This window comes from Schistocerca nitens, chromosome 5 (assembly GCF_023898315.1).
Source record: "Schistocerca nitens isolate TAMUIC-IGC-003100 chromosome 5, iqSchNite1.1, whole genome shotgun sequence".
Classification (NCBI taxonomy): Eukaryota; Metazoa; Arthropoda; class Insecta; order Orthoptera; family Acrididae; genus Schistocerca; species Schistocerca nitens.
In genome coordinates this window covers 354,042,759-354,057,302 of record NC_064618.1, presented here as the reverse complement: position 1 = coordinate 354,057,302, position 14,544 = coordinate 354,042,759, and the positions used below count along the sequence as shown (strand labels likewise).

Genomic DNA, 14,544 nt, shown 5'->3' with positions numbered 1-14,544 from the left:
ATAAATTGTCCAAAAAGTAAAGTACACTCCTCCCTCTCTCCAGCAACACAGAGCAGGCTGATTCATTTTTCACACCAATTTTCCTTCGTTCCAAACCGCCGGCAGGGTGAGCGTTTTGTATCAGCGTAATAAATAAACTAGGAGAAATACGTTCCTCGATGTATGCAGCAAATATGAAAGTGAGTGGTTGGATGACCTTGAAAAGTAGTTGAAACTAGGTAGTTGGAAGCTTAGCGAACCCCTTTTCTTACCTATATAAAGCTTTGTGAGGCTTCGGCCACACGTAAGGCTGACCCAGATGGACCTGAGTGTTCTTAGAGAGAAGCGGATTTTTGTGTCCGGCGGACTTCGGCGGGTCTGAAAGTAGGCCAGTCAGTTGTCGTTATTATTAGATTCGTGCTCTGTCACCCGCGACACGTAGGCAGCCGGAAGACAACGTGACATATCGCGAAGTGCTGTAGCAGCAGTGAAGTAGGTCAAGGTGCCTCTTGTGCAAGGCAGCACCTACTCTTCATATGATCAGCTGTCGATATCTCACCCTCTTGTGATGGTAACACGAAACTAACGATTTAGATAATAAATTTCAACATTGAACGGAAACACCATTGTACCCTCCCCCCTCCCTCAGCTGAACATTTTCGAAGGTGATGGTGAGCACACGTGATTGCCCATAATTGTTTAAATAAAGACCCATGTCTAGTGTATGTAATACAGCTATCGATATCGCAGCCTCTTGTGGCGGTAACAAAAAAATTTATACAAATTATATTGGAATTGAATTAGCGACACAATACTAACTCCCATCAGCTGCAGGAGTAAGCTCTTAGATCAAAATTCGAAATTGCAAGAGGATGGCGAACACACTTGATGGTAGTACTGCATCTATTTGTTTAAATAAAGAGTTATGTCCAGTTCCTAGGAAGAGTTGACTTAGGTTAGTGGAGGTAGCCCAAGTGCCCTTTATTTCCCGCGATTTTCTTAGGCTAGTAGGTAGCCCAATTGGCCTATCTTCCCACCAAAAGCCCCAATTCTGGATAATGGCCACACTCGATGGTGGTAGTTGCTCTAATTGTTTAAATAAAGACTTGTGTCTAGAGCTGAATGAGTGCATGTAATACAGCTAACAAATCTCAGCCTCTTGAGGTGGTAACACGAAACTAATGCTGTAGGTAGACAATAAATTTAAATAAATTTAAAGACATTTATAGAAATTTAAACAAATTTATAAAAACTATATTCGTATAGAACAGTAACATCATACTAACCCCCCTCAGCAAAATTTAAGCCCATTTTCCTAAGAGGATGGCAAAGACAATTGATGGTGATAATGTTTGTAATTGTTTAAACAAAGGATTGTGTCCAGTTCCTCAGAAGAGGTGAGCTAGGTTAGTAGAAGTACCCGAATTGACTTATCTTCCCGTCAAAATTCAAACTTTCCGCCAGTTCCTAGGATAGAGTGACTTAGGGTAATTGGACTACGTTCACTAACCTATCTTACCGTCATTTTTGGATAACGGTACTTGCGTCATCCGCTGACGTCACCTGACTTCACGTACTTGAGTCACGGCTGCCATCTTGGATAACGGTACTTGGGATGGCGCCCGCCCTTGGGGTGACAGCCACCATCTTAGATAACGGTACTTGGGGTAACGCTCCTTGCTCTACTACTGAAGTAGTGTGTAAGTCTAGGGACCGATGACCTCAGGAGTTTGGCCTATTAGGAATTGAAACATTTTTGAACTCAAAAGCTTATATTTCGCACAGGAACCATAATAACAAATTGAGACAGCATGATGATCTTTTCTTTATTGGTGCTAAAGTCATAATACGCTGAGGTGACAAAAGTCATGAGGTAATGATATTAACATATGTAGACGGCGGTAGTATCGCTTATGCGGGACATAAAAGAACAGCGGATTGGCGGAGCTGTCATTGTACTCAGGTGAATCACGAGAAAAAATTTCCAACATGGTTTTTGCCGCACAACTGGAATTAACAGGCTTTGAACGCAGAATAGCAGTTAGAGCTAGACACATGGAACATTCCATTTCGGAAATCGTCAGAGAATTCAGTATTCAGAAATCCAGAACGTCAAGAGCGCGCCGATAACACAATATTTCAGGCATTACTTCTCACCACGCACAACACTGTAGCCAACGGCCTTCACTTAACGACCGAGAGCAGCGGCGTTTGCGTAGAGTTGACAGTGCTAACAGATAAGCAGCACTGCATTAATAGCTGCAGGAGTCAATGTGCGACGTACGGCGAACGTATTCGTTAAGGCAGTGCAGAAAAAGTGGGAGTTGATGGGCTATGGAGCAGACGAGCGATGAGAGTCCTTTTGCCAACAGTACGACATCGCCTGCAGTTCGTCTCTAGGGTTCGTGATTTTATTGGTTGGATCCTAGACGACTGGAAAATCGTGCCCTGGTCAGATGAGTCCCGATTTCAGTTGGTAGGAGCTGACGGAGGGGTTCGAGTGTGGCGCAGACACGACGAAGCCGTGGACCCAAGTTCTCAACAAGGCACTATGCGAGAATATGGTGGCTCCATAATAGTGGGGTCTGTGTTTACAGGGAATGAACTGGGTGCTCTGGTCCAGTTGAGTCGATCAATTACTGGAAATGGCAATTTTCAACTACTTGCAGCATTCATGGACGCCATGTTTCCAAACAACGATAAAATTCTTATGGATCACAATGCGCCATTTCACGCCGCCACAATTGTTTGCGATTGATTTGAAGAACATTCTGGACGACTCGAACGAGTGGTTTGGCTATCCAGATTGCCCAATGTCAATCCTATCGAACATTTATGGAACGTAATCGGTAGGTCAGTTCGTGCACAAAATCCTGTACCGGCAACGCTTTCGCAATTATGGTCGGCTACAGAGGCTCAGTATTTTTGCAAAGAACTGCCAACGACTTCTTGAATCACTGCCATGGCGAGTTTCTGCACTTAACTGGGAAAAGGTATGCCCGACACGACGTTAGGAGATATCCATGGACTTTTGTCACCTCAATGTAAAGTTTTTAAATGATAACTTAACGTCATTCGACGGTATGATTTTTATCATTTCTACTGACGTGGTTTCTTCGTTTGAGCCATTTTACATAGCAACTGGGAAAGATATCATTAAATGTCATACAACAACATATATTGACATCTTTCCCACTTGCACGAAATAATGGCTCAAAACGTCAAATTACTATATTGGAAACAAAGTCAAATGGCGATAGAGTTATCACACAAAAACAGTGTGTGTGTGTGTGTGTGTGTATGTGTGTGTGTGTGTGTGTGTGTGTGAGGGGACAGAGAGAGAGAGAGAGAGAGAGAGAGAGAGAGAGAGAGAGAGAGAGTGAGAGAGAGAAAGGGAGCGAGAGGTTTAGTGCATACTAGTGTTAAATTCACCACTGGAAGGGGAAAGTGTATTACTAGATGCGCCATGAAGACCGTAAGCGTTGTAAAGCGACATGTGGAGTATGTTTGTACATGTAAATCACGATGATGTTATATAGACTACTGGCCATTAAAATTGCTAGCAAGAAGAAATTCATTGGATAAATATATTATACTAGAACTGACATGTGATTACATTTTCACGCAATTTGGGTGCATAGATCCTGAGAAATCAGTACCCAGAACAACCACCTCTGCCCGTAATAACGGCCTTGATACGCCTGGGTATTGAGTCAAACAGAAATTGGATGGCGTCTACAGGTACAGCTGCCCATGCAGCTTCAACACAATACTACAGTTCATCAAGAGTAGTGACTGGCGTATTGTGACAAGCCATTTGCTCAGCCACCATTGACCAGACGTTTTCAATTGGTGAGAGATCTGGAGAATGTGCTGGCCAGGGCAGCAGTCGAACATTTTCTGCATCCAGAAAGGCCCGTACAGGACCTGCAACATACGGTCGTGCATTATCCTGCTGAAATGTAGCGTTTTGCAGGAATCGAATGAAGGGCAGAGACACGGGTCGTAATACATCTGAAATGTAACGTGCACTGTTCAAAGTGTCGTCAATGCGAACAAGAGGTGACCGAGACGCGTAACCAATGGCAACCCATACTATCACGCCGGGTGATACGCCAGTACGGCGATGACGAATACACGCTTCCAATGGGCGTTCACCGCGATGTCGCCAAACACGGATGAGACCATCATGATGCTATAAAGAGAACCTGGATTCATCCGAAAAAATGACGTTTTGCCATTCGTGCACCCAGGTTCGTCGTTGAGTACACCATCGCAGGCGCTCCTGTCTGTGATGCAGCGTCAAGGGTAACCGCAGCCATGGTCTCCGAGTTAGTCCATGCTGCAGCAAACGTCGTCGAACTGTTCGTGCAGATGTTTGTTGTGTTGCAAACGTCCCCATCTGTTGACTCAGGGGTCGAGACGTGGCTGCACGATCCGTTACAGCCATGTGGATAAGATGCCTGTAATCTCGACTGCTAATGATACGAGGCCGTTGGGATCCAGCACGGCGTTTCGTATTAACCTCATGAACCCACCGATTCCATATTCTGCTAAATGTCGTTGGATCTCGACCAACGCGAGCAGCAATGTGGCGATACGATAAACCACAATTGCGATAGGCTACAATCCGACCTTTATCAGAGTCGGAAACGTGATGGTACGCATTTCTCCTCCTTACACGAGGCATCACAACAACGTTTCACCAGGCAACGCCGGTCAACTGCTGTTTGTGTATGAGAAATCGGTTGGAAACTTTCCTGATGTCAGCACGTTGTAGGTGTCGCCACCGGCGCCAACCTTGTGTGAATGCTCTGAAAAGCTAATCATTTGCAAATCACAGCATCTTCTTCGTGTCGGTTAAATTTCGCGTCTCTAGCACGCCATCTACGTGGTGTAGTAGTTTTAATGGCCAGTAGTATAGGTAGAGGTAGATTGTTTGGGTGTTAAATCATCACAGAAAAGGGAATACAAGTTGGTTACAACATGCAATAAAGGTCTCGCGATGGAGAGATGATGCAGCAATAGCCAAAACAGTCAACTGTGTGAAGAGTAGAATTTACCGAGAGGAATGTGCCCCTCTGTATGGGGTAGATCCCGCCAGCGGTGAGCGTCAACGGCCTCTGCCCGCGAACCATGACCAGCAGCAGCGCCTTCTGAAAGCTGATGTTGGCGTCTGGCCAGTCGCAGCTGTACGCAGCCGTGGACACAAGCTCCCCCTAAAAGCAAAAAAAAGTAGAGCAAGTTTACTTTTTTTAGGGAAGGGGCAAAGTCGTCACAAATGTAGATGAAATGTACAAAAGCTTAATACACTCCCGGAAATTGAAATAAGAACACCGTGAATTCATTGTCCCAGGAAGGGGAAACTTTATTGACACATTCCTGGGGTCAGATACATCACATGATCACACTGACAGAACCACAGGCACATAGACACAGGCAACAGAGCATGCACAATGTCGGCACTAGTACAGTGTATATCCACCTTTCGCAGCAATGCAGGCTGCTATTCTCCCATGGAGACGATCGTAGAGATGCTGGATGTAGTCCTGTGGAACGGCTTGCCATGCCATTTCCACCTGGCGCCTCAGTTGGACCAGCGTTCGTGCTGGACGTGCAGACCGCGTGAGACGACGCTTCATCCAGTCCCAAACATGCTCAATGGGGGACAGATCCGGAGATCTTGCTGGCCAGGGTAGTTGACTTACACCTTCTAGAGCACGTTGGGTGGCACGGGATACATGCGGACGTGCATTGTCCTGTTGGAACAGCAAGTTCCCTTGCCGGTCTAGGAATGGTAGAACGATGGGTTCGATGACGGTTTGGATGTACCGTGCACTATTCAGTGTCCCCTCGACGATCACCAGTGGTGTACGGCCAGTGTAGGAGATCGCTCCCCACACCATGATGCCGGGTGTTGGCCCTGTGTGCCTCGGTCGTATGCAGTCCTGATTGTGGCGCTCACCTGCACGGCGCCAAACACGCATACGACCATCATTGGCACCAAGGCAGAAGCGACTCTCATCGCTGAAGACGACACGTCTCCATTCGTCCCTCCATTCACGCCTGTCGCGACACCACTGGAGGCGGGCTGCACGATGGTGGGGCGTGAGCGGAAGACGGCCGAACGGTGTGCGGGACCGTAGCCCAGCTTCATGGAGACGGTTGCGAATGGTCCTCGCCGATACCCCAGGAGCAACAGTGTCCAAAATTTGCTGGGAAGTGGCGGTGCGGTCCCCTACGGCACTGCGTAGGATCCTACGGTCTTGGCGTGCATCCGTGCGTCGCTGCGGTCCGGTCCCAGGTCGACGGGCACGTGTACCTTCCGCCGACCACTGGCGACAACATCGATGTACTGTGGAGACCTCACGCCCCACGTGTTGAGCAATTCGGCGGTACGTCCACCCGGCCTCCCGCATGCCCACTATACGCCCTCGCTCAAAGTCCGTCAACTGCACATACGGTTCACGTCCACGCTGTCGCGGCATGCTACCAGTGTTAAAGACTGCGATGGAGCTCCGTATGCCACGGCAAACTGGCTGACACTGACGGCGGCGGTGCACAAATGCTGCGCAGCTAGCGCCATTCGACGGCCAACACCGCGGTTCCTGGTGTGTCCGCTGTGCCGTGCGTGTGATCATTGCTTGTACAGCCCTCTCGCAGTGTCCGGAGCAAGTATGGTGGGTCTGACACACCGGTGTCAATGTGTTCTTTTTTCCATTTCCAGGAGTGTATATCATAAATTTATATATTGCACTAAAATCAAATCCTCTTTCACTCACCCTCGGTCACCGTCATCGGTACAATCGTACTATCGCCCAGGCTGTAAAAACTGGAAACATTGCTTCGATGTAAGCGCCCCAAATTAGAGTACAATAACAAAGAAATAGTTGAAGTAGAACTCTGTTTTAGACCTATAAGAGGCGAGCAAAAAGTGTCAGGGCAGTTCTGAAGCATACATAAAACGCAGCATGATTCCGATGCAAGTATATAAGCACTGACATGCAAGGAGTCAGTGTGACATTGTTATCTTTACAAGACGTGTGCGGTAGCTGCAGTGACGTAAACAATGGCGACTTCATTACCAAATGTTCCCTAAAAGGAACAACATGCTATTGTTCTGTTCTCGGCTGCCGAAGGGCAAAGACCGGTAGACATCCAGCGAAGAAAGAAGAATGTGTATGAGGCAGCAAGTCTGCAAAAAAATAACATTGTGGAATGGTGCGCCAGTGGTTCTGTTGCTTCGTGGTAACTCACCTCCCTATAACGCAAATATCGCCAACCAAAGGCTTTGAAGAGTCGACGATTCTTCTCGAACAAGGATGTGCAGCAGGCAGTTACGGACTTCTCCATGCAGCAGGACACAATGTTTTTATCAAATCGGCGTCCGCCCCCGGTAGCTGAGTGGTCAGCGTGACAGACTGTCAATCCTAAGGGCCCGGATTCGATTTCCGGCTGGGTCGGAGATTTTCTCCTCTCAGGGACTGGGTGTCGTGTTGTCCTAATCATCATCATTTCATCCCCATCGACGCGCAAGTCGCCGAAGTGGCGTCAACTCGGAAGACTTGCACCAGGCGAACGGACTGCCCGACGGGAGGCCCTAGCCACACGCCATTATTATTATACCAAATGGGCGACTTCAACCTGGTGCGTCGGTGGAATGATGGCATCAGTGCTCACGGTGATTTTTTCTTGTTGACCTAACGATTCTAGACTGGACGGCCTAAGAACGGAAACTTTTTGATCGCTCCTTATAGTCGGCTTATTTCTTAAAAGAAACAATAAATCTCTATGAAACACCCACATCGACAAAATATTAAAATCTACTCTTGAAGAATATAAGTAGCGAGTTAAATAGTCACAGAATTTTAAAAGCCGTACGACATTCGTTTCATCACTTATCGGAATAGAAGCACGTCAACTGGCAAACTATCATCTGCCCTCTTTCCTCATAATGAAATACGGTACGCTGAAATGCAGTCTACTGAAATTTATGCGCCACGAACACCATACATTTATAACGAAATTGCATTGCTTGCGTTATTCTGATGACGATGCACAACGTGTGATCTGTACGGAAATACATATCATGGATGTGCGAGTACAGATCGTAGACGTATAGTTGACGACATATAGAAGTTTGGATCTGGCCGTGAGCCGTGCAAGGACAGCTGAATGGTAGGGTGATCGCTCGCGATAAGCGGGAAATCCGGGTTCGAGTCCCGGTCAGGCACAAGTTTTCATTGTCATTCCATTCTACAGCTGATGGTAGTCATTATTTGGAATTGCGAATTCATCTGATGTGATACATTGGTAAGTCCTCTATCTGGATCACAAAGCCGTTTGTCATCACACATTGTTCCGTCGGTAGGCTAATGAGAAGGATGTCAGATTTTCTGAGTCTGGAAGGACATATGTCAGAGTACAGCTTCATTTTTCGCAGCTTATTGCCCGCCACTTCCAGACACACTTCGTTTCGCTAAAACATGACTCCGTTGAACAGCGAAGTGACAAGATGTACGGTGATGGTAGACCGAGCTACGGTAATTTTAGGGCTTGCTTCCTTGACTCCCACATATAGTAATCTTTTTCCTGAATTCCGACGAGCCCTGTTATACAAAAAAAGATTACACTCCCTCCTCCAGAAATTTATCTGAGCAGGTTTAATTTCCTGGTACAGCTGCAATACAGGCTGCACGCGATTCTTACAGTCTCATCCCAACGTATACTCGATCAGAATCCCGAAAAAGCGGCCATAAATTCAAAAAGTATGTTCGGAGTTCAGAATTTTCGTGTAATCATGCGGCTGTTGAGTACCGGTCTTAGAAGCAGCCAGCTGTTTCTTCCCGAAGCTGAACTGCAGGTTCAATGCGGCATTCATTTGTGAGCCGCGCACAGAGCTAGCCGGGATGGAAGATCACTGCGTCGTTTGGATGAAATGTTTTTATTCAGCGAACTCAGACAATTTTTAATGAATATTCAAAGAGTTTTATACTTAATTATGAAGATTTATTTCATTATTTAATCATTAATTAACAATTGGTTTACTTTAATTAGCTTCTTACCGGAATGTAAGCTAGAAAATTGTAAAATGCGAGCGAAAAAAGGTAAGTTTTAAATTCCACGACATTTCGCCCTCTTATTCATTCCGTTTTTAAATAATATTTACTATGAACTATCTTCACGAATCAGCCTTATAATCCAGCTTCTAGCCGCAGCACCCACTTTGGATCATTTTTTAAGCGACAGTTGCAAAACGCCGCTATTTACGCTGAGAAAATGAAAAGTGACGTCGAAAAGTTTCGAAGCTACGCTGTTGCAACAGTCACGCATTATGTCCAAGAGTACTAATGGTGCAATATGTCAACAGGGGTCCATAGGCTGTTAATCTACACTTTTACCAACAAGTCAGCTGTTGGAAGATGCACAGAAATCAAAAAAACATCTTAATAAGGCAATATCGCCTAAGTTTTGCCCGAAAGTCTTCTCGCGTAAAAAATATGGATGTTTTGCGGAGACTTCTAGCAACAATTAATCCCTATAATTCTTGTTTGTGGAAACCATCTCCAAGGAAAGTAAAAACTTTGTCGTCGGAAGCTCTTGCCCTCTTGGTGCCTGCTGCAGACGATTGCGAGGGACCAGATGGGTCGGGTGACGAGGGGGATAAAAATGTCGATGAGGAAGAACAAGAAGAAGGAAATGAAGATAAAGAAAGATGAAGAAAAAGAAGCACAAAAGGAAGAAGATTAAGGAAACTTACAGAACTTTCAGTTTTTGTTACTATTATATATTTTCAGTAATAAAGAGAATAATAGAGAAATTTCATAGCAAAGTTTACCATTAAAATTGTAAGTGTTAACCGAAAACATTTTCTGTCGGCTTTTAATTTTATCCGTATTATTTTCGCAATATTGGATCCGCCATTTTGAATTTTTCAATTTTCATACAAAAGTACAAGGTGTACAACTTCGCTTCCGCCGTTTTTCCCCAACATTTGAGGCTCTAATGAAACAAATTGGTTACACATGTATCATTCAAAGTATTTTCCATCGCTGGCAACTACTTTCTCCCACCTTTCGGGCAGTGTACGAATCCCACGTCGAAAAAACTGTTCATCTTTTGAAGCGATCCACGAATCGATCCAATTTGTGACTTCTTCATGAGATCGGAAATGTTGGTCAGCCAGGCCATGCGCCATTGGTGATAGAGGGAGCAATGTCTGGAGAATACGTCGGGTGGAGTAGGACTTCCCATTTTAAAGTTTCCAAGTACGTTCTGACCTCTTTTGCAACGTGGGATCGAGCGTTGTCGTGCTGCAAAATCACTTTATCGTGCCTCTCGCTGTATTGCGGCCGTTTGTCTTTTAATGCTCTGCTCAAACGCATTAATTGAGATCGATAACGAGCACCTGTGATTGTTTCACTTGGTTTTAACACCTCGTAGTACACGACGCCGAGCTAGTCCCACTAAGTGCAGAGCATGATGTTGGAGCCATGAAAATTCGGTTTGTCCGTCGACGTGGAAGCATGGCCGCGATATCCTCATGATTTTTTGCGTTTAGGGTTATCGTAATGAACCCATTTTTCGTCCCCGGTCACAATGCGATGCAGAAATCCCTTCCGTTTTGGCCTCTGAAGCAACTGTTCACAAACACACAAACGCCGTTCAACGTCTCTTGGTTTCAGCTCCAAGGGACCCAAGTTCCTTCTTACTGAATCATGTCCATAGCTTTGAGCCGTTGTGAAATGGCTTGCTGTGTTACCCCCACTAATCGTGCCAATTCCTCTTCAGTTTGGCGCGAGTATTCACTCAGCAATGTCTCCAATTCTGCATCTTCGAAAACATTCTCTCTTCCACCACTATGCCGGTCTAGGACGTTAAAATAACCGTTCTTGAAGCGTTGAAACCACTCACGACCCGTTCTTTCGCTAATAGCGTCCTTACCATACGTACTTGAGAGCGTTCGATGAGACTCAGCCGCTGTTTTCTTCATATTGAAACAAAGCAGTAACACCTCCCGCAAATGACGAGAATTAGGCTCATAAACTGACATATTCAATCAAGAAAAACTTTATGATTCACACACAAATCAACTAATGTTTGAATAAGTTTATGTTGACCGATGTCCAAGCTAACTGTCTGACGTCTGCGTTCGGTTTCTTTCGACCGTTGTCGCCACCTATCGGCAAACGGCGGAAGCAGAGTTGTACCCCTTGTAGTTGACAGAAGGGTTAGAAACACCATTACAGCCATTTTTGACCATATTGGAGGAATTTTGAAATTTTGGCCTTGTTTGCAGGATTGTGGCCCACTGTGCAGCGTCTTATTAACATTGTGCTCTCCGTGTACTGCCACTTTTCGGGCTGGAAGAGAGAGAAGAAACAGTTTAGAAGATGAACGTGTGACTCACCTGTTCCCACACGCTGTGCGCTCCCACGCAGTAGAGCAGCAGCTGCATGCTGACCGCGGGGGCGCAGACCAGCACCTTGAGTAGGGCTCCGCTCTCATCACTCTGTGAACACACGGCCGCCCTTCAGTATCTGGAACGTTGGCAAGGAAGTGTTTCTAACTAATCAAACTTCCGAGTGGTTTCATTCTGTCCTCCATATTTTCGTATCTTGGACAAATGTTACTTAAGGAGGGTATAGATGGCAAAGGGGTCGACGTGGAGCAGGAGAGGCATTTCAATTTCCACTGTAATTAATTTTACAAATAAATTCATAAAACGTTGTCAGCATGACCAGGAAGGATTCAGGATTCACAATCATAGCAGTGGAAGTTCAAAAATTCAACGAAATATTTTTTTTAAATGTGAAATTTCATCATTTGTTGCTGCATTTGTTGCTATAGGTTCACTTTTCTTCATAAGTAAGAGAGATTCTTGGATAATTTTGCACAGCATACAAATCATACCTACAGGTGTATGAAACTCTAGTAAATTTCCAAATTTATTAAAAACTGTAGTAAAAATTGAAATAATTAACTATAATTTTCTTTTCTAAACATGAAGTTCAAAATGTAACAGCTCATTAATTTTTGCATAAATTAAATAACCTTTTTAGTACATACCCTACCAGTCCAAAAAAATTGCATAACAAAGGGGATAGGTCTGATGTTAACAACTACCACCCAATCTCACTTCTGGCAGCTTTACCCAAAATTCTTGAAAAATTAATGTATTCAAGAGTAGCATCAGAGACTGTAAAAATAAAGTACTAATAAAATGTAAATTTGGTTTTCAGAAAGGCTTTTCAGCAGAAAATGCTGACTATGCTTTCACTGATGAAATATGAAATGCATTGAATAACCGAACATCAGCCATTGGGATATTTTGTGATCTCTCAAAGGCTTTTGATTGTGTGAATCATGAAATTCTCCTAGATAAGCTTAGGTATTGTGGTATTAGTGGGACAGTGCACAAATGGTTTAATTCATATTTAACTCCAAGAATGCAGAAGGTCGAGATTAACAGAACAGATAGTCTGCGCCGGCCGCGGTGGTCTCGCGGTTCTAGGCGCTCAGTCCTGAACCACGCGACTGCTACAGTCGCAGGTTCGAATCCTGCCTCGGGCATGTATGTGTGTGATGTCCTTAGGTTAGTTAGGTTTAATTAGTTCTAAGTTCTAGGGGACTGATGACCTCAGTAGTTAAGTCCCATAGTGCTCAGAGCCATTTGAACCAAGATAGTCTGCAAAAAACAGTAGAATCTTCTAACTGGAGAGGTATCAAGAATGGTGTCCCACAGGGTTCAGTCTTGGGTCCCTTATTGTTCTTATTGTATATTAATGACTTGCCACTCTATATTCCTGAAGATGCAAAGATAGTTCTTTTTGCTGATGATACAAGTATAGTTATCACATCCAACAAGCAAAGCTGAAGAAATTGTAAATAATGTCTTTCAGATAATTATTAAGTGGTTCTCTGCAAATGGACTCTCACTAAATTTTGAGAAAACACTGTTTATTCAATTCTATACAGTAAATGGCGTAACACCATTGATAAATATAGATTGTGAATAAAAGTCTGTTGCTCAGTCAGAATATTCAAACTTTCTGGGTGTGTGCATTGACGAGCAATTGAATTGGAGGAAACACATCGATGATCTCCTGAAACGGTTAGGTTTAGCTACTTATGCTGTTAGGGTTATTGCAAATTTTGGTGATAAACATATTAGTAAATTAGCCTATTATGTCTATTTTCATTCACTGCTTTTATATGGCATCATATTTTGGGGCAATTCGTCATTAAGAGAGAAAATATTCATTGCACAAAAGCGTGTAATCAGAATAATAGCCGGCCGAAGTGGCCGTGCGGTTAAAGGCGCTTCAGTCTGGAACCGCAAGACCGCTACGGTCGCAGGTTCGAATCCTGCCTCGGGCATGGATGTTTGTGATGTCCTTAGGTTAGTTAGGTTTAACTAGTTCTAAGTTCTAGGGGACTAATGACCTCAGCAGTTGAGTCCCATAGTGCTCAGAGCCATTCATTTTGAACCATTCAGAATAATAGCTGGAGCCCATCCAAGATCACCTTGCAGACTTTTATCTAAGGAACTTGGGATATCCACAGTACCTTCGCAATACATATGTTCACTTATGAAATTTGTCAATAATAACCCATCCCAATCCAAAAATAAGAGCTAAGTGCATAGCTACAACACTAGAAGAAAGGATGGTCTTCACTGTTCTGGATTAAATCTCACTTTGGCACAGAAAGGGGTGAATTGTGTTCAAATGTGTGTGAAATCTTATGGTGCTTAAATGCTAAGGTCATCAGTCCCTAAGCTTACACACTACTTAACCTAAATTATCCTAAGGACGAACACACACACACACACACATGCCCGAGGGAGGACTCGAACCTACGTCGGAACCAGCCGCACAGTCCATGACTGCAGCGCCTTAGACCGCTCGGCTAAAAGGGGGGGAATTATGCTGCCGCAAAAATATTTGGTCATTTGCCAATAGGATCAAAAGTCTCAGATAGCCAACCAATATTTAAAAGCAAATTAAAATAATTTGTGAATGACAACTCCTTCTACTCAATAGATGAATTTTTAGATATGAAGTATTAACTGTATAATAAATAAATAAATAAAAAATTAATTAATCATTTTGTGTACAGAAAACTTATGTTAAAATGACATTACGAAATCTCGTAGTCATGATCTATGGAACAAGGATTAATGTACGTATGTATCTATGTATGTAAGTACATGATTTCCAAAATTGGTAGCTATCAATGTGATTGTGGAGCTGCCTATAAGGTCTATGGCTGATACTGTGTTACACCGTATCTCCAGAAAGTTCAAAGGCTCATTTTATGCTTAGCGTTTAAGAGACATCGGCGTAGACGGTGTCAGCTTGAACTAATAACTATACGCAACAGATGTGTATCCCACCAGTCATTTGTGAGCAGTCTGTGTTAAGTAGTGCGGGCATAGCGTGTCAATGTTGTTTGTCACAAAGTGCAATACAGCAAGATCTCTAAATCAAGTGTTCAAGGCATTCTCCAGAATTTTTCAAAGAAGTGAAAAATGTGTGCGAAGTTTTTCCCTGACACTGAGAC

General features: G+C 44.1%; 1 protein-coding gene across 1 annotated transcript in view; it reads right to left on the bottom strand.

Moving 5' to 3' along the window:
* The window catches only part of LOC126260946 (odorant receptor Or2-like), a 54,667-nt gene that overhangs the window by 23,433 nt on the left and 16,690 nt on the right, over nucleotides 1-14,544 (bottom strand). The window contains exons 3-4 of the mRNA XM_049958454.1: nucleotides 11,390-11,491; nucleotides 5,043-5,198 (exon numbers count right to left, since the gene is read on the bottom strand). Of these exons, the coding sequence (XP_049814411.1) occupies nucleotides 5,043-5,198; nucleotides 11,390-11,491 (258 nt within the window). The remainder of the gene's footprint in view (nucleotides 1-5,042; nucleotides 5,199-11,389; nucleotides 11,492-14,544) is intronic.